The 19,498-nt window shown below is 50.5% G+C and overlaps 1 protein-coding gene across 1 annotated transcript; it reads left to right on the top strand.

Moving 5' to 3' along the window:
- Nucleotides 1–1,250: 1,250 nt before the first annotated feature.
- On the top strand, nt 1,251–19,475 carry LOC141731711 (ataxin-2-like protein). Its single transcript, XM_074558197.1, is given in 22 exon segments — nt 1,251–1,544; nt 2,470–2,494; nt 3,175–3,231; nt 4,590–4,661; nt 5,903–6,056; nt 7,999–8,102; nt 9,284–9,375; nt 11,577–11,819; nt 13,340–13,519; nt 13,955–14,215; nt 14,300–14,343; nt 15,119–15,252; nt 15,254–15,300; nt 15,685–15,745; nt 16,175–16,366; nt 16,444–16,507; nt 16,619–16,785; nt 17,103–17,274; nt 17,709–17,803; nt 17,940–18,260; nt 18,694–18,829; nt 19,288–19,475. Coding segments are annotated over 22 exon segments (2,805 nt in total). The 5' UTR covers nt 1,251–1,398; the 3' UTR covers nt 19,326–19,475.
- Nucleotides 19,476–19,498: the final 23 nt, after the last annotated feature.

The raw sequence follows: 19,498 nt of genomic DNA, 5'->3' as shown, positions 1-19,498 counted from the left end.
AAATGAAAATAAGGAAAATAAATGGAGAAAGAATTAAAAAAATAGAAAAGAAAAGGGGAAAATGGGGAGAAAGGGGAAAAATAAAAGGAAAATAGGGAAATAAAGGAAAATAAAGGCAAAAAAAGGAAAATAAAAAAATAAAAGGGGGAAAAGTGGAAAAAAGAAGAAAATAAAGGGAAAATAAAAGGACAAGAGGAAAATAAAAGAGGAATAAGGAAATAAACGGGAAAAGTGGCGGAGTAAATGAAAAAAAGGGAAAATAAAAGACAAAAAAAAAGAAAATAAAAGGGGGAAAAAAACAGAAAATGAAAGGAAAAAAGGGGGAAATGCAAAAAAAAAGAAAATAAAGGAGAAAAAAGGAAAAAAATGTGTCAAAAGTGAGGGAGAGGCTCAGGAATTGGGGAGAGACCCCCAAAAATTCATCAAAGCGCCCAAAATGCCCCCCAAAATTCATCAAAGCGCCCAAAATCCCCCCCAAAAATCATCAAACTGCCCCAATTCCCCCCCAAAATTCACCAAAGTGCCCCCAAATCCCCCCAGAATTCATCAAACGGCCCCAAAACCCAACCGCGACCCCTACAGACGCCAAATCCCCCCAAATTCCACCCAAATCGTCAAATTCCTCCCAAAATCCTCAGTTTCCTTCAAATCCCCCCAAAATCCCCCCGATCCTCCCCGGACCTCTCGTTCTCCCGCTCCCCCACCGCTGTCACCCCCCGGGCGCCTCAAAATTCCAAAAAAATCCCCAAAAAATCACAAAAAACCCTAAAAAATTCCCCAAAATTCCCGAATTTCCCGCACTTGGCGGCGCTCACCATGGCGGCCCCTGAGGGTCCCGCGGGTCCCGCTCGGTCCCGGGGCGGCTGCGGGGGAACCTCGGGGACCCCCCGGGACCCCCCGGCCGCGCTTCCTCCTCCTCCTCCTCCTCCTCCTCACAGCCCCTCACGGCAGCGCTTCCGCTTCCGGGTTCTGCCCAGAGAGAGCCGCTTCCGCTTCCGGCCCTGACCCCGCCCCCTCGCGTGTCCGCCCCCTGGCGGCGCGGAGGAGCGAGGCGCGCTGAGGTTCCGCTGCGCATGCGCAGTTCACACCAAAGGGACTATTTGACGCGGCGGAGGGGCGGGTTTTGGGTTGAAATCGGACGATTTTGGCACCGCGGTTGGAGCTGTGTGGGAAAAACACATGCGAGAAAACGGTTAGAGGAGGTTTTGGGGGGCTGGGATGCGTTTGAAGGGGTTCGGGCTCGCCGGCGGAAGGATCCGCCATTGGGTTTAGCGCGAACCCCGCGCGGATCCCTCCGCCCTTCAGCGCTCCGGCGCGGCCTCGGGCCCCGCGCAGCCCCAAAATCTCCGGGATTCGCCCCAAAATCCCCGCGGGGCCCCCCCCGGGCCCCCCCCGGCCATGCTGAAGCCGCCGCCGGCGCCGCCGCCCCCGCCCCCCCCCAGAACGGCCCCGAACGAGGCCCCGAGCCCCGGCGGGGGTGGGGGAGGGGCGGGGGAGGGGGCAGGGCCCGCGGGGGGGGGAGGGGCGGGGGGAGGGGGCGGCAGGTGAGTGGGGGAGGGGCGGGGGGGGGATTCGGGGGGAATTAAAGGATTTGAGGGGTTTTTGGGGGCCTTGAGGGGATTTGGGGATCCTGAGGGGTCTGGGGGGCTTTGAGGGGGTTTGGGGCAATTTGAGGGGTTTTGGTGATTCTGGGGGAATTTCTGAGGGATTTGAGGAGATTTCGGGGGGATTTGCGAATTCTGAGGGATTTTGAGGGGTTTTGAGGGGTCTCTGAGAGATTTAGAGAAATTTTGGGGGGATTTGGGATTCTGAGGGGTTTTTGGTGGGATATGAGGGGATTTTGGGGGAATTTGAGGAGATTTTGGGTGGGTTTGAGGGTTTTGGGGGGATTGGAGGGCATTTTGGGGAGATTTGAGGGGATTTGAGGAGATTTTGGGGATTCTTAGGGGTTTTAGGGGGAGGTTGTTGGATTTGAGAGGATTTGGGGTAATTTGAGGAGATTTTGGGGGGATTTTGGGGAATTTGAGGGGTTTTGGGGGTCCTGGGAGGGAATTTTGGAGTCATTTGGGGACTGGAGGGATTTTGGGGTTAATTTGAGGGATTTTGGGGAGGTTTTGGGGTCTGTTTGGTGGAATTTGGGTCAGTTTGGGGAATTGGAGGGATTTTGGGGGTGTTTGGGTTAATTAATGGGATTTTGGGGTTAATTAATGGGATTTGGGGTCGTTTTGGGGTCAATTAATGGGATTTTGGAGAGGTTTTGGTGTTAAGGGGATTTTGGGGTTAATTACTGGGGTTTTGAGTGAATTAACGGGATTTTGGGGTGAATTTGGGGGATTTTGGGTCACTTTTTGGGGGTTCTGCGACTCCCAGGGGTCTCAGGTGTTTGGGGGGGTCCCGGGTGGGATTTTGGGGTTCCCCAAATTTGGGATTTTGCCCCCCTTTAACTCCCCCTCCCCAATTCCTCTGCAGGGCCAACCCAGCGGGAAAATCCCCGGTAAGAAAACCCCAAAAAATCAAAAAAAACCCCCAAAAAACCCCTAAAAATCCCCCAAAATTCCAAAAAGAAGCCACCCTAAAAAAACCCAGGAAAACGCCCAAAAAACTGCAAAAACTCCCCCAAAAAAACCAAAAAACCACCCAAAAAAACCCCCAAAAACACCCAAATAAACCCAAAAAAACCCCTGAAAAAGCCCCAAAAAACTCCAAAATCCCCTCAAAATAACCACAAAAAATGTTTCCCCGAAAATTCCCCAACATCTAAAAAAACATTTCCCAAAAAATCCTTCCCAAAATACCCAAAACTTCCACAAAAAATCCCACAAAAAATCCCCAAAAACCTCTCCAGAAAGTCCAAAAAATCCCTGAAAAAGCCCTAAAAAAAACAACCAAAACCCCTCCAAAAAAAAACTCCAAAAATGTTTCCAAAAAACCCCAAAATCTCCACAAAAACACCCCCAAAAATTCTCTAAAAAACAAACAAAAAAAAAATTTCCCAAAAAACCCAAAATCTCCACCAAAAAAAACCTCCAAAAAACCCCCCAATAATCCCTAAAAAAGCCCCAAACCCCTCAAAATAACCCTGAAAAAAATCCCTAAAAATCCTCAAAACCTCAAAACGTCCCCAAAAATGCAAAAATGTCCGAAAACGCCCAAAAATCCCCAAAATCCCCTCAGGTGTTCGAGGGCGTCTACGGCAACTCGCGGATGCTGCACGTGCTGACGGCCGGCGTGGTGAGGGGAAATGGGAATTTGGGGGAATTTGGGGGATTTTGGGGATTTTGGAGGAATTTGGAAATTTTAGAAATTTGGGGAAAATTTTGAGATTTTTTGGGGGAATTTTTGAGGTTTTTTTTGAGAATTCAGCAGAATTTTGGGGGGATTTTTTGGTAATTTGGGGGGGTTTTTTGGGGAGGTTTGTGGGAATTTTTTTGGGAATTTTCAAGGGAAATTTGGGGCATTTTTTGGGAGTTTTGAGGGAATTTTGGAGATTTTTTTGGGGGGAGTTTTTGTGGGGTTTTGGAGGGATTTTTGGTTTTTTTTTTTTGAGAATTTTTGAGGGTTTTTCAGGGGAATGTTTGGGGAGTTTCGAGGGAAATTTGGGGGGAATTTTGGGGATTTTGGGAGGAAATTTGGGGGATTTTTTTTGACGTTTACAGGGAATATTTTGGGATGTTTTTCAGGGAATTTTGGGAATTTTTTTGGGAATTTTTTGGGACGTTTTGGGGGGAATTTTGGGAATTTTTTTGGGAATTTTTTGGGACGTTTTGGGGGGGATTTTCGGGGGAATTTTGGGAAGATTTTGGTCGTTTGGAACATTCTGGGGATTTTGGGATTTGTGGGGATTGGAGGTCACTCAGTGGTCAGTGGGTCAGTCAGTGGTCACTCATTGGTCACCCATTGGTCACTCAGTGGTCAGTTGGTCAGTCAGTGGTCACTCTGTGGTCACCCATTGGTCAGTTGCTCACTCAGTGGTCACTCAGTGGTCACTCTGTGGTCATTCAGGGATGGTCAGTGGTCACTGTGGTCACTCAGTGGTCAGTTGGTCACTCAGTGGTCACCCACTGGTCACCCATTGGTCACTCATTGGTCACTCACTGGTCACTCAGTGGTCACCCATTGGTCACTCATTGGTCACCCGTTGGTCACTCTGTGGTCACTCTTTGGTCACCCATTGGACACTCAGTGGTCACTGGTCAGTGGTCAGTTGGTCACCCATTGGTCACCCTTTAGTCACTCAGTGGTCACTCACTGGTCACCCATTGGCCACTCACTGGTCACTCATTGGTCAGTTGCTCACTCATTGGTCACTCATTGGTCAGTGGTCAGTGGTCACTCACTGGTCACCCATTGGTCACTCAGTGGTCAGTTGGTCACTCTCTGGTCACTCACTGGTCAGTGGTCAGTTGGTCACTCAGTGGTCAGTGGTCACTCAGTGGTCAGTGGTCACTCAGTGGTCAGTGGTCAGTGGTCAGTTGGTCACCCATTGGTCACCCATCGGCCACTCACTGGTCACTCAGTGGTCAGTTGGTCACCCATTGGTCACTCAGTGGTCAGTGGTCAGTGGTCAGTTGGTCACTCTGTTCCCCCAGGGCTCCACGGCCGAGGTTCGCGTCCGCAGCGGCCGAACCTTCGAGGGGATCTTCAGAACCCTCAGCGCCCAGGTGAGCCCCAATTAGCGCTAATTAACGCTAATTAACCTCTCGTTAACCTGTACCAACCTGCAGTCATCCGTAATTAATCCTGTATTGGTAATTTATTGTTTCTAATTAACGTCTGGTTAATGTTATTTCCTTATTAGGTCTTGATTAATCTGTAATTTATCCTAATTGTCCTTAATTACTTCATTATTTATTCTTAATTGGCTTCTATTTAGTGCTTAATTAATGCTAATGAACCGAAATTTCTCCTTTTCTCCCAAACTTTCCATTTTTCCCGTTTTTTCCCCATTTTTCCCCATTTTTAACTCATTATTTTCCATAGTTTAACCCGTTATTTCCTATTATCTCCCATTTTTCACCATTTTTTTCCGTTTTTGCCGTTTTTGGCCCCAGTTTGAGCTGGCCCTGGACGCCGCTCACCCCCAGTTCCCCATTCCCCATTTCCCCATATTTTAACCCATTATTTTCCATATTTTAACCCACTATTCGCCATATTTTAACCCATTATTTAACCCATTATTTTCCATTTTTAACCATTTTTCCCGTTTTTGGCCCAGTTTGAGCTGGCCCTGGACGCCGCTCACCCCCAGTTCCCCCATTCCCCATTTCCCCATATTTTAACCCATTATTTTCCATATTTTAACCCACTATTCGCCATATTTTAACCCATTATTTAACCCATTATTTAAGCCGTTATTCCCATTTTTAACCATTTTTTGGTGTCTTCGCCCCAGTTTTAGCCGGCCCTGGATGCCGCTCACCCCCATTTCCCCATTCCCCATTTCCCCATATTTTAACCCATTTTTCCCCATTATTTAACCCATTATTCCCCCATTATTTCCCATTATTTCCCGTATTTTCCCCTATAATTTAACATTTTTTAACCCTTTTTCCCGTTTTTGCCGTTTCTGGCCCCAGTTTGAGCTGGCCCTGGACGCCGCTCACCCCCATTTCCCCATTCCCCATTTCCCATTATTTAAACCCATTATTCCCCATTTTTCCCCATTATTTAACCCATTATTTAACCCGTTATTCCCATTTTTAACCATTTTTTGGTGTTTTTGCCCCAGTTTGAGCTGGCCCTGGACGCCGCTCACCCCCATTTCCCCATTCCCCATTTCCCCATATTTTAACCCATTATTCCCCATTATTTTCCATATTTTAACCCACTATTCCCCATTATTTAACCCATTATTTAACCCATTATTCCCATTTTTAACCGTTTTTCCCGTTTTTTGCCCCAGTTTGAGCTGGCCCTGGACGCCGTCCATCGCCGCCCCTCCCCCGCCCCGGGGCCGCCGCCCCTCCCCCGCCGCGAGGAGCTGGTGGACACCATGGTGTTCAAGCACCTGGACGTGGTGGTCATCACCCTGAGGGACGTCACTTTTACCAAAAATGGTGAGGATTTGGGGCGAAAAACTGAGATTTTGGGAAAAACCCCCGAATTTCTGTGAAAAATCCCGAATTTTGGGCTGCAATCGGGGTGTGGGGTGTTCAAGCACCTGGACGTGGTGGTCATCACCCTGAGAGATGTCACTTTTACCAAAAACGGTGAGGATTTGGGGCGAAAAACTGAGATTTTGGGAAAAATCCCCAAATTTCTGTGAAAAAACCCCGAATTTCTGTGAAAAACCCCGAATTTTGGGTGCAATCGGGGTTTGGGGTGTTCAAGCACCTGGACGTGGTGGTCATCACCCTGAGAGATGTCACTTTTACCAAAAACGGTGAGGATTTGGGGCGAAAAACTGAGATTTTGGGCAAAACCCCCGAATTTCTGTGAAAAATCTCCATTTCGGGGTGGAATTGGAGTTTGGGGCCCTTCCTCCAGAATTTTGAGGATTTTTGGGGAATTTTCCCACTCAATTTTGGGGAATTTTGGGGAATTTTCCCACTCACTTTTGGGGAATTTTCACACTAAGTTTTGGGTCGTTTTCACAGAATTTTGGGGCATTTTCCAGTGATTTTTTTGTGGCGTTTTTCATTGAATTTTTGGGGCATTTTTCGTTGAATTTTGGGGCGTTTTTCACTGAATTTTTGTGGCATTTTAAATTGATTTTTGGGGCATTTTTCTCACTGAGTTTTGGGGCATTTTCCGTTGAATTTTGAGGATTTTTTGGGGAATTTTCCCACTTAATTTTGGGGCGTTTTTCACTGGATTTTGGGGAATTTCCCCACCAAATTTGGGGAATTTTCACACTGAGTTTTGGGTCGTTTTCCACAGAATTTTGAGGCTTTTTTTTCACTGATTTTTGGGGCATTTTCCGCTGAATTTTTTTGGCGTTTTAAATTGATTTTTGGGGTGTTTTTCATTGAATTTTGGGGTTTTTAAAAATTGAATTTTTGGGGCATTTTTCGTTGAATTTTTGGGTGTTTTTCACTGAATTTTGGGGTGCTTTTCACTGAATTTTGGGGCGTTTTTCACTGAATTTTGGGGCTTTTTTTTCACTGATTTTTGGGGCATTTTCCACTGATTTTTTGTGGCGTTTTAATTTGATTTTTGGGGCATTTTTAATTGAGTTTTGTGGCGTTTTTCATGGAATTTTTGGGGCATTTTTCACTGAATTTTGGGGTGTTGTTCACTGAATTTTGGGGTATTTTTCATTGAATTTTTGGGGCATTTTTCACTGAATTTTGAGGCGTTTTTCACTGAATTTTGGGGTGTTTTTCATTGAATTTTTGGGGCATTTTTCACTGAATTTTGAGATGTTTTTCACTGAATTTTGAGGTGTTTCTCGCTGAATTTTTGGGGCATTTTTCACTGAATTTTTGGGCGTTTTTCACTGAATTTTGGGGTATTTTTCATTGAATTTTTGGGGCGTTTTTCACTGAATTTTGAGGCGTTTTTCACTGAATTTTGGGGCATTTTTCACTGAATTTTGGGGCGTTTTTCACTGAATTTTGAGGCGTTTCTCACTGAATTTTTGGGCGTTTTTCACTGAATTTTGAGGTGTTTCTCACTGAATTTTGGGGCGTTTTTCACTGAATTTTGGGGCGTTTTTCATTGAATTTTTTGGGCATTTCTCACTGAATTTTGGGGTTTTTTAAATTGAATTTTTGGGGTGTTTCTCACTGAATTTTTGGGGTGCTTTTCACTGAATTTTGGGTTTTTTTAAATTGAGTTTTTGGGGTGTTTTTCACTGAATTTTGAGGTGTTTTTCACTGAACTTTGGGGTGTTTTTCATTGAATTTTTGGGCGTTTTTCACTGAATTTTGGGGCATTTTTCACTGATATTTTGAGGCATTTTTCACTGAATTTTGGGGCGTTTTTCACCGAATTTTGGGGATTTTTGGACGATTCCCGGATTTTGCCCAAAGTGACGGAATTCTCCCCAAATTCCAGAGAAGCTGCCGGGCGGGGGCGCCCCCAGGCTGAACGGGGAGAAGGTTCTGGAACGTTGGGAGGGCCCCGACGGCAGCGACGACTACGAGCTCGACTCGGACCTGGTAAATGAACCAAAACCGCCCAAATTCACCCCAAAACGGCCCCGGGAGCCCCTGAATAACCCACACCCCAAAATCCCCGTCAATACCCCCCAAAAAACCCCTAAAACTTCTAAAAATCCCCTGAAATCCCCCCAAAATTCCCCAAACCCTCAAATTTCCCAAATCCCCTGATTTCCCCCCAAAATCCCCTCAATTCCCTCCAAAAATCCTCCAAAAACCCCCGTAAATCTCCCCAAAATCCCCTTCAAATCCCCCTCAAAAATCCCTCGAACCCCAAATTCCTCTGAATTTCCCCAAATTTCCCAAATCCTCCTGATTTCCCCCCCAAAATCCTAAAAACCCCAAAATCCACTGAATTCCCTCCAAAAATTCCATTAAAAATCTCAAAATCCCCCCCCAAAAAAAAACCTAAAAATCCTCCAAAATCCCCTCAAAAAAACCCCTAAAAATCCCCTGAAATCCCCCCAAAACCCTCAAATTTCCCAAATCCCCTGATTTCCCCCCAAAATCTCCAAACCCCAAAATCCCTGAATTCCCTCCAAAAATCCTCTGCAAAATCCCCCCAAAAAAACCCTAAAAATCCCCCAAAATCCCCAATTGTCCCAAATTTCCCAAATCCCCTGATTTCCCCCCAAAATCCCCTCAATTCCCTCCAAAAATCCTCCAAAAAACCCAAAAAACCCCTTAAATCTCCCCAAAATCCCCCTTCAAATCCCCCTCAAAAATCCCTCAAACCCCAAATTCCTCTGAATTTCCCCAAATTTCCCAAATCCTCCTGATTTCCCTCCCAAAATCCTAAAAAACCCCAAAATCCACTGAATTCCCTCCAAAAATTCCATTAAAAATCTCAAAATCCCCCCCCCAAAAAAACCTAAAAATCCTCCAAAATCCCCTCAAAAAAAAAACCCCTAAAAACCCCTAAAAATCCCCTGAAATCCCCCCAAAATTCCCCAAACCCTCAAATTTCCCAAATCCCCTGATTTCCCCCCAAAATCTCTTAAACCCCAAAATCCCTGAATTCCCTCCAAAAATCCTCCGGAAAATCCCAAAATCGTCCAAAATCCCCCCAAAAAAACCCCTAAAAACTCTTAAAAATCTTCTGAAATCCCCCCAAATCCCCAAATTCCCGATTTTCCCCCAATTTTCCCAAATTCCCGAGTTTTTCCCCCATTTCTCCCCAGTCCAACGGGTGGGACGCGGCCGAGATGTTCCGGTTCAACGAGGAGAATTACGGAGTCAGGAGCACCTACGACTCCAGCCTGGCTGCCTACACGTGCGTTTGGGGCAAATTCTGGGGAATTTGGGGCTTTTTAATAATTTGGGGGGTTGGGGGATTTTTTGGGATTTTTTTGGGATTTTTTGGGGATTTTTTTCAGAATTTTTTCAGATTTTTTGGGGATTTTTTTCAGATTTTTTTCAGATTTTTTGGGTGATTTTTTGGGTTTTTTTTCAGTGGTTTTTTCTTTTAATCCTCTTTTGATTTTTTGGGTTTTTTTGGGTTGTTTTGGAGGTTTTTTTGTGTCTTTTTTTTGTTTATTTTTTGAGGTTTTTGGGGAATATTTGGGGGATTTTTGGGTTTTTTTGAGGTTTTTTTTTGCTATTTTTGGGGAGTTTTTTGGGGTCAGGAGCACCTACGGCTCCAGCCTGGCCGCCTACACGTCAGTTTGGGGCAAAATCCAGGGATTTTGGGGCTTTTGGAAATTTGGGGGAATTTCAGGGGTTTAGGGAATTTTTGGGGATTTTTTTCAGATTTTTTTTTTATTTTTTTTGTGATTTTTTGGTGCATTTTTAGTGTTTTTTTTTTTTTACTTTTATTTTGGGGGATTTTTGGAGGTTTTCTTTTGTTTTTCTTCGTTTTTTTGGGGAGCTTTGGGCATTTTTTGGAAGTTGGGATTTTAGGGGATTTTTTGGAGATTTTTTGGGGCTTTTCCAGAATTTTTTGAGCTGTTTTTTGGGGTATTATTGGGGTTTTTTTGGACTGATTTTTCTGGGGGTTTTTTTGGGATTTTTTGGGCTTTTTGGGGTATTTATTTTTAGTTTTTTGAGCTGTTTTTTGCCGTTTTTTTGCCGGGGTTTTTGGGGCGCGGTTTGGTCGTTTCTGAACGGATTTTCTCGCGGTTTTTTGGGCTGAAATCAGGGATTTTTGTGTTTTTAACCCTTTAGTGTCCCCCTGACCTGCAAGGACAGCACGGGCGGTTTTGGGCTCATTTTGGGGCATTTCCCAGAGGAATTTTGGGGAGGTTTTATGGGATTTTTTGGGCTGATTTTTCTGCAGTTTTTGGGGCATTTTTTTGGGCTTTTTGGGGTATTTAATTTTAGGTTTTCGGGCTGTTTTTTGGGTTTGTTTTGAGCAGTTTTTTGCGTTTTTTTGCCAGGGTTTTTGGGGCGCGGTTTGGGTGTTCCTGAACGGATTTCCTCGCGTTTTTTTGGGATTTTTTGGCTTTTTGGGGTATTTAATTTTAGTTTTTGGTGGTGTTTTTTGGGCTTGTTTTGAGCTGTTTTTGGGTTTTTTTGCCAAGGTTTTTGGGGCGCAGTTTGGTCGTTCCTGGATGGATTCTCTCGGGGTTTTTTGGGCCGAATTCCTCCATTTTTGTGCTTTTAACCCTTTAATGTCTGCCTGACCTGCGAGGACGGCACGGGCGGTTTGGGGCTCATTTTGGGGCATTTCCCAGAGGATTTTGGGGGGTATTTTTGGGGAGTTTTTTTTTGATTTTTGGACTGATTTTTCTGTGGTTTTTTTGGGATATTTTTGGCTTTTTGGAGTATTTATTTGTAGTTTTTTGGTGCTGTTTTTTGCGTTTTTTTGCTGGGTTTTTGGGGCGCAGTTTGGTCGTTCCTGAACGGATTCTCTCGGGGTTTTTTGGGAGTTTTTGGGCTTTTTGGGGTATTTAATTTTAGTTTTTTGGTGGTGTTTTTGGGCTTTTTTTTGAGCTGTTTTTTGCATGTTTATGTCGGGTTTTTGGGGCGCAGTTTGGTCGTTTCTGAACGGATTTTCTTGGGGTTTTTGGGATTTTTTTGGGATTTTTTGGGGTATTTATTTTTAGTTTTTTGGTGGTGTTTTTGGGGCTTTTTTTGAGCTGTTTTTTGCATTTTTTTGTCGGGTTTTTGGGGAGCGGTTTGGGTGTTCCTGAACGGATTCTCTCGGGGTTTTTTTGGGATTTTTTGGGGTATTTATTTTCAGTTTTTTGTGCTGTTTTCTGGGGTTTTTAGGGCTGTTTTTTGCATTTTTTTGCCGGGGTTTTTGGGGCACGTTTTGGTCGTTCCTGGACGGATTCTCTCGGGGTTTTTTGGGCGGAATTTCTCCATTTTTGTGCTTTTAACCCTTTCGGGTGCCTCTCACGAGCGAGGGCAGCGCCTGGGACACCGAGGCCGGGGTGGGTTGGGTTTTTGGGGCACGTTTTGGTCGTTCCTGGACGGATTCTCTCGGGGTTTTTTGGGCTGAATTTGTCCGTTTTCGGTCCCTCTGTCCCCCAGGGTGCCCCTGGCCCGCGAGGACAGCGCGGCCTGGCGGCAGCGCCTGGCCCGAGCCGCCGCCCTGGCCCGGGAGATCGAGGCCCTGCCCGGGCACCGCCTGCGGGCGGCGCTGGAGGACCAGGACAGCGAGGGGGGGCGGGGCCTGCGCCAGGCCACGCCCCCGCCGCCAGCGGCCGCGCCCGCCCCCGGCCACGCCCACCCGGGATCGGGCAGGGAGAGCCCGGCAGGGGGCGCCGCGCACAGGTGGGAAATGGGGGGAAACGGCCCGAAATTGAGCCAAAATTAACCTGGAATTCACTTAAAATTCATCGGGAATTGACGCGAAATTTACTCTAAAATTCATCTGGAATTGACCCAAAATTCGCTCTAAAATTCACCTGGAATTGACCCGAAATTCACTCCAAATTTAACCTGGAATTCACTTGAAATTCATCTGGAATTGACCCAAAATTCGCTCTAAAATTCGCCTGGAATTGACCCAAAATTCATCTGGAATTGACCCAAAATTCGCTCTAAAATTCACCTAAAATTGACCCAAAATCCACTCTAAAATTCATCTGGAATTGACCCGAAATTCGCTCTAAAATTCACCTGAAATTGACCCCAAAATTTGCTCTAAATTTCACCTGAATTGGACGCAAAATTTACTCCAAAGTTCATCTGGGACTGACCCCGAAATTCACTCAAAAATTCATTTGGAATTGACCCGAAATTCACTTAAAATTCATCTGGAATTGACCCGAAATTCACTCTAAAATTCGCCTGAAATTGACCCAAAATTCACTCTAAAATTCATCTGGAATTGACCCAAAATTCATTCTAAAATTCATCTGGAATTGACTCAAAATTCGCTCAAAATTTCATCTGGAATTGACCTGAAATTCACTTAAAATTCACCTGAAATTGACCCAAAATCCACTCTAAAATTTATCTGGAATTGACCCAAAATATACTCAAAATTTCACCTGGAATTGACCCCAAAATTCACTCTAAAATTCATCTGGAATTGACCGAAAATTCACTCTAAAATTCACCTGGAATTGACTCAAAATTCACTCTAAAATTCACCTGGAATTGACCCAAAATTCACTCTAAAATTCACCTGAAATTGACTCAAAATTTGCTCTAAAATTCACCCAGAATTGACCCAAAATTCACTCTAAATTTCACCTGAAATTGACCCAAAATTCACTCTAAATTTCACCTGGAATTGACCCAAAATTCACCTAAAAATTCACCTGGAATTGACCCAAAATTCACTCTAAAATTCACCTGGAATTGACTCAAAATTCACTCTAAAATTCACCTGAAATTGACCTAAAATTCACTCTAAATTTCACCTGAAATTGACCCAAAATTCACTCTAAAATTCATCTGGAATTGACCACAAAATTCGCTCTAAAATTCACCCGGAATTGACCCAAAATTCACTCAAAAATTCATCTGGAATTGACCCAAAATTCACTCTAAAATTCACCCGGAATTGACCCAAAATTCACTCAAAAATTCACCTGGAATTAACCCCAAAATTCACCTAAAATCCAGCCCAAAGTCTGCCCAGAATTCACCCAAAAATCACCAAAAATTCACCCAAAACTCTGCCCAAAATTAATGCCAAATTCACCTGCAAATGACCCAAAATTCACCCAAAATTGACCAAAAATTCACCCAAAATTGACCCAAAATTCACCCGAAACTTCCCCCGAATTTCCCCAAATCCCGCTGACCTCTGACCTTTGCCCTCTGACCTCTCCCCCCCCCAGGGAGAAGCCGCCGCCCCTCCCCCCGCAGAGGGGGCGGGGCCTGGGGGGGTCCCCGCGCTGCTCCCCCCGCGCTGGGGGGGGGGGCGGGGGCGGGGCCAAGGCCGGGGGGAGGGGCTGCGCTGGCCCCGCCCCTTCCACACCCACAGCCCCTCCCCCACCCCGAGCAAGGACCGGATGGAGGTAAAGGGGGAGGGGCTAAAGGGGGGTGGGGCTAAGTGGATGGGGAGGGGCATTTTAATGTGGGAGGGGCTTAAGGGGAGGGGATTAAAAAGTGAGGGAGGGGCTTACAGGATGTGGGGGAGGGGCTTGAAGTGTAGGGGGAGGGGATTAAGGGCTGTGGGAGGGGCCTGAAAATGTGAGGGAGGAGCTTGAAGGCAGTGGGGGCGGGATTAAAGGGTTGGGGGAGGGGCTTAAGGATTGAGAGGGAGGGGCTTTCACGGTGGGGGAGGGGCTCAGGGATTAGGGGAGGAGCTTAAGATAAGGGGAGGGGCTTACAGGGGTGGGGGGTTGCGTAATATTAAAGGGAGGGGCTTAAGGTTTGGGGGAGGGGATTTTTGATTGTAGGCGTGGCTCGGGGTGGTGGGCGTGGTCACCTGACCCCACCCCCTTTTCCAGGCCCCGCCCGGACGTCGCCCAAGGCCCAGCGGCCCCTGCGAGGGGGTGGGCGGGGCCAAAGTGCAGCTGGGGGCGTGGCCTCCCTTCCTCCCGGCCCCGCCCCCCAGGCCAAGGCCGAGCCCCTCCCACCAGCATTGGGGGAGGGGCGGCCTCAAAGCCCCGCCCACCACTCCTCTCCCCCAGCCCCACCCCCCAAGGAGGCCCCGCCCCCTCCGTGCCCCTCCCCCACCCCCCCGGAGCCGCCCGAGACCCCCCGGAAAGGTAAAGGGGGGGAGGGGCAGGGGGAGGGGCTTGGGGAGGCCACGCCCACCAACCAGCGCTGACCACGCCCCTTTCCCCCCACAGGAGGAGGAGCCAGAACGAGGGAGGAGCAGCGGGGGATGGGCAAGGTGGGGGCAGGGCCAAGGAAAAGGGGGAGGGGCTAAAAACGGGAGGGGGCGGGGCAAGAATGGGGGAGGGGTTTGGGTTTTTTGGGTGATCTGGATTAATTTGACTTTTTTGGGGATAATTTAAAATGATTTTGGGGAATTTGGGGTTAATTGGGGTCGGTTTGGGGTCATTGTTGGTAATTTCGGGTAATTTTGGGCCATTTCCGGTTTATTTTGGGTTATTTTCATTGGTTGATTTTCAGGGGGGTAATTTTGGATTATTTTGGTGGCTTTGGGTTGGTTTGGGTCGGTTTTGGGTGATTTTGGGTCTGTCTGTGCTGTTTCCAAATTTTTGGGCCATTTTTTGGTAATTTCGGGTGACCTGGGGGTTTCTTTGTTGCGTTTTGGGTTATTTTGGGTAATTTTGAATAATTTGGGGTCAAATTCGGGCATTTTGGGGTTAACCTTGATTTTTACTGTAAAATTTTGGGTCATTTTGGTTGTTTTGGGGTCATTTTTCATTTTTTACAGCAATTTTGGGTTATTTTTGAGTATGTTTGGGTAAATTGTATTAATTTGGGGCGATTTTGGATTAATTTGGTAATTTCAGCTTTGTTTGGGTGACTTTGGGGTGAATTTCAGTAATTTCACCGATATTTTGGGTTACTTTAGATTGTTCTCATTAATTTTGAGGTGATTTGGGTCATTTTGGGTCAATTCTGAGGTTATTTTTAATCATTTTGTTCCATTTTCTCTCTTTCCCATTTTTCCCCATTTTCCCTCCCCTCCCCCCCAGCCTCCCCCCGCCGCCCCCCCTCTGGCCCCGCCCCCGCCCCTCCCCCCGCCCCGGGCCCCGCCCCCCGAGCCCCCCTCGGCGGGGGCGGGGCCAAGGCCGGGAGGGGGCGGGGCCAGCGCGACCCCCCCGGGGAGCCCCCCCGGGGTGGGGGAGGGGAAGGAGGAGGCGGAGCCTGTGTCGGAGTGAGTGGGGGCGGGGCCAGAGGGAGGGGGCGGGGCCAAGAAAGGGGGGAGGAGCTAGATAAACGGGTGGGGGAGGGGCTGAGTCGCAAACTTGGAGGTTTTGACCCCAAAATTGGGGGGCGGGGCTTCACAGCAGGGGGAGGGGCTGAATCCTAATTTTGTTTTTTTTAAGATAAAAATTTAAGGGCGTGGCTTAACAGGAGGGGGCGGGGCTGTGGCCTAAGGGAGGAGCCAATTCGTAGGTGGGGGAGGGGCAGAACCCCAATTCCAGCCGGTTTAACCCCAAAATTCGGGGGCGTGGTTTCACAGCGGGGGGAGGGGCACACTGAGGCCCCGCCCCTGAGGGGCTGACCACGCCCCCTTTTGGCCCCTCCCCCTTTGCAGGCAGGTGAAGCGCTCGAGGCTGAACCCGAACGCGAAGGAGTTCAGCCCTGGGCGGGGCCTGGTGAGAGAGGGGCGGGGCCAAGGGAAAGGGGGCGGGGCTGGTGGGAGGGAGGGCGGGGCTAAAGGGAAGGAGCATGGTAATGGAGGGGGAGGGGCTAAGGAGAGTGACAGGGGAAAGGGGAGTGGCTAAAGAAAGGGAGGGGTGAAAGAAAAGGGGAGGAGCTAAAGAGGGGGAGGGGTTAAAGGGGAGGGTTTAAAGAAAAGGGGAGGAGCTAATGGGGTGGGCAGGTCATTAAAAATTAGGGGAGGAGCTGAAAGGGGAGGGGTTAGATTTTGGGGGTGGGGTATAAAAAGGGGGAGGGGCTGAGCAAAGTGGGAGGGACTAAAAAAGAGGAGGGGCTAAAGGTTGTGGGAGGGGCAAGGGATGAGGTAATGGCTGTGGGCGTGGCCAGCACAATTCTGGAACTTTCTGACCCCTCCCCCTTTCCAGGCCAAGGCCCCGCCCAGCGCCGCCCCCTCCCCCACGCCCCGCCCCTCCCCCACGCTGGGGGTGCTGCCCGCAGGGGGCGGGGCAGGCCCAGGAGGGGGCGGGGCCGGGGGCGGGGCGGGGCTTTACCCGGCCCCTCCCCCCCACTACATCTCCTACATCCCCCAGCTCCACGTGGGCCCCGCCCCCGTCCAGGTGAGTGACAGGGCAAAGTGGTGGGGCCGGGTGAGGGGGGCGTGGCCTCTCTGACCCCGCCCCCTCTCCATTTCCAGCCCCCCCAGCTTTTCCCTTTCCCCGTTTCCGGCTCCGCCTCCGGAAAGTTCCGCGGGGCCAAAGGTGAGCCCCGCCCCTTCCTCTAAACCCCGCCCACATTCGAAGGGGGCGTGGCTGTCGCTCACTGAGCCCCTCCCCCTCACTGACCCCGCCCCATTTTCTCCTCTCCCCCAGGCTCGCCCCTCCCCCCCCGCAGCGAGCCCCACCCCTCGCCCGGCTCGGCCCCGCCCCCTCTGGTGGCGGCCCCGCCCCCGCCCTTCTCGTCCTTCCTGCCCTTCCCGGGACAGGCCCCGCCCCCGGCCCCGCCCACGCTGGTGCCGCCCCTCCCCCACTACCAGCAGGTACAGCCAATCAGGGGAGAGGGGGAGGGGCTTAAAGTGGGCTGGGGGAGGGGCCTAAAATGAGGAGGAGGAGCCTAACATGGGGGGGAGGAGGGGCTTAAAGTAATTTAGGGGAGGGGCTAAAGGGTGGGGGAGGGGCTTATAATGAAATGGGGAGGGGTTAAAAGTAAGAAGGAGGAGCTTAAGATGGGGGAGGGGCTGTGAATATTTATTGAGGGGGCGGGGCCGTGAATGTTTAATGGGGGTGGGGCGTGGCTGTGACTCCTTTGTCAGCCCCGCCCCTGACCCCGCCCCCTCTCTCTTTGCCCCGCCCCCAGCCCGTGTTCGCGCCGCTGCTCCCGGGCGGGGCCAGGCTCCTCCCCCCGCCCCACCAGGGCCCCGCCCACCACCACCACCCCTCCCCCCCGGCGCCGGCCCCGCCCCCCGCGGCCCCGCCCTTCGCTCCGCCCCCGCCGCCGGAAGCTCCGCCCCCTGGGACGCCGCTCTACGGTGAGACACGCCCCCCGGGCCCGCCCCCTCATTTGCATGTTCGGTTTTACTGTGGGTCCTTTAAGTGATTTTGATTTTCTTGAGATCTTTTTAGGGCAATTTTGGGTTGTTTTGGGTTATTTTGAGTCTGTTTTGAGTTAATTTCAGCGATTTGAGGGCATCATTTCGGGGTGTTTTTGGTAGTTTCCATTAATTTTGGCTTAGTTTGGGTCATTTTGGGGTCAATTTTAGGGAAATTCCAGAGATTTTGGGACATTCAGGGTCATTTTAAATGATTTTCATTGATTTAGGTAATTTTTGGTTAATTTTGGTTTAATTTGGTCGTTTTTGGAATAATTTTGGTGTATTTTTGGGTCATTTTGGGGTTAATATTGTTCAGTTTTTCTGACCCCGCCCCCTCATTACCATATTCTGTCTCCGCCCCTCCCCCGCAGCCGCCGTGCACCCGCCCTTCCCCCCCCAGCTCGGCCCCTCCCCCACCGCGGGCGGGGCCGGCTCCAGCCCCGCCCCCACGGCCTCACCTGGGCAGGTAAGCGCCGGGAATGGGGGCGGGGCACGGGAGGCCACGCCCCCTTTGGGTTAGCCCTGTGCTGTTTGAGCCCCGCCCCCTTTGCGCTGACCCCGCCCCCTTTTGAATTAACCCCGCCCCCTCTGTTCTGTTCCAGCACGGAGGAGGCTCCGCCCCCGCCCCTCCCCCGCCCGCCCCGGGGCTGTTTCTCGGCCACGCCCCCTCCGCCCCTCCCCCACCCTCGGCTCCGCCCCCTTCTGGCACTTCCGGTGCCCCTCCCCCGCCCTCAGCCCCCGCCCCTCCCGCGGGCTCGGCCCCGCCCCCTCCCGGCTCCGCCCCCTCCCCTCAGGGCGGGTTCGGCCCCGCCCCTTCCCAGGCCCCGCCCCCTCCCACCCCAGCGCAGGGGGGCGGGGCCGGAGCCGCCCCTCCCCCCGCCGTGTTCGCGCTGCATCACCATGGATACGGTCACGTGACACAGGTGGGGGCGGGGCCGGGGAAAGGGGGAGGGGCCAACCGGGGGTGGGGGGGGAGGGGAAATTTGGGGGGAAAAAACCTCAAAAATAAAGGGGTGGGGGAGGGGCAGGAAAAGGAGATTTTTTGGGGGGAAAACCGGGAAAATTGGGGGTGGGGGAGGGGAAATGGGGGAGGAGGAGGAAAATTTTGGGGGAAAAAACCCAACAATTGTGGTGTGGGGGAGGGGCTGGGACTGGAAGAGGGAGAGAAAAAATTTTGGGGAAAAAAATGGAAATTTTGGGGGTCGGAGAGGGGCTGGGAGTGGAGCTGGTGTGGGAGGAGAAACTGAGAAAAATTAGAAAAAATTTTTGGGGAAAAAAAAGCGGAATTGTGGGGTGGGGGAGGGGCCGCGGTGGGCGTGGCCTCTCCCTGACCCCGCCCCCTCCCCCCCATTGCAGCCCCACGTGCCCGGCCCCGCCCATCCCCCCCCCCAGGTGATCACGCTGCTCCACGCCCCGCCCCCCGGGCAGGCCCCGCCCCCGGCGCTGCCGGCGCAGAGCCCCGCCCCCTTCGGCTTCATCGGCCACGCCCCAGGTCAGGGGGAGGGGCTAACGGGGGGGGAGGGGCCATGGTGGGGCCTGGGAGGTCAATTTGGGGTCACTCAGGGGTCATTCAAAGGTCAGGGGTCACTTCAGGGTCACACTGAGGTCAGAGGTCAGTTGTGGGTCACTCTGGGGTCATTCTGAGGTGAATTCGGGGTCATTCGGGGTCGCTTTGGATTCACACAGAGGTCATAGGTCACACTGATGTCATCCAGGGGTCACTCTTGGGTCACATTGGGGTCACTCAGGGCTTAGAGGTCACTCAGGGTCACCCAGAGGTCAGAGGTCACTTAGGTGACTGTGGGGTTACAGGTCATTCGGGGGTCAGGGGTCACTCTGGGGTCACTCAGAGGCCATTTGGGGTTGGGGGGTCACTGTGGGGGTCAGGGGGTCACTCAGGGGTCAAAGGTCACTCCCGGTGCTGACCCCGCCCCCTCTCCCCTCCCCCAGTCCAGTCCCAGCAGCTCCAGTTCCACCCCGGGACCTGATTGACAGCGCGGGGGGCGGGGCCAACCCGAACGGGGGCGGGGCCTCACTCCCCACCCCGCCCCTCCCCCACCCCTGTTTTGTATTAATTTATAGGGGGGAGGGGGAGGGGCCGGGGTGGGGGATGGGAGTTTGGGGCAGAAACGGCCGAAAAAAGGGAAAAATAAAATAAAAT

Source organism: Zonotrichia albicollis, chromosome 24 (genome assembly GCF_047830755.1).
Source record: "Zonotrichia albicollis isolate bZonAlb1 chromosome 24, bZonAlb1.hap1, whole genome shotgun sequence".
NCBI lineage: Eukaryota > Metazoa > Chordata > Aves > Passeriformes > Passerellidae > Zonotrichia > Zonotrichia albicollis.
This window is presented reverse-complemented; position numbering and strand designations above follow the sequence as displayed.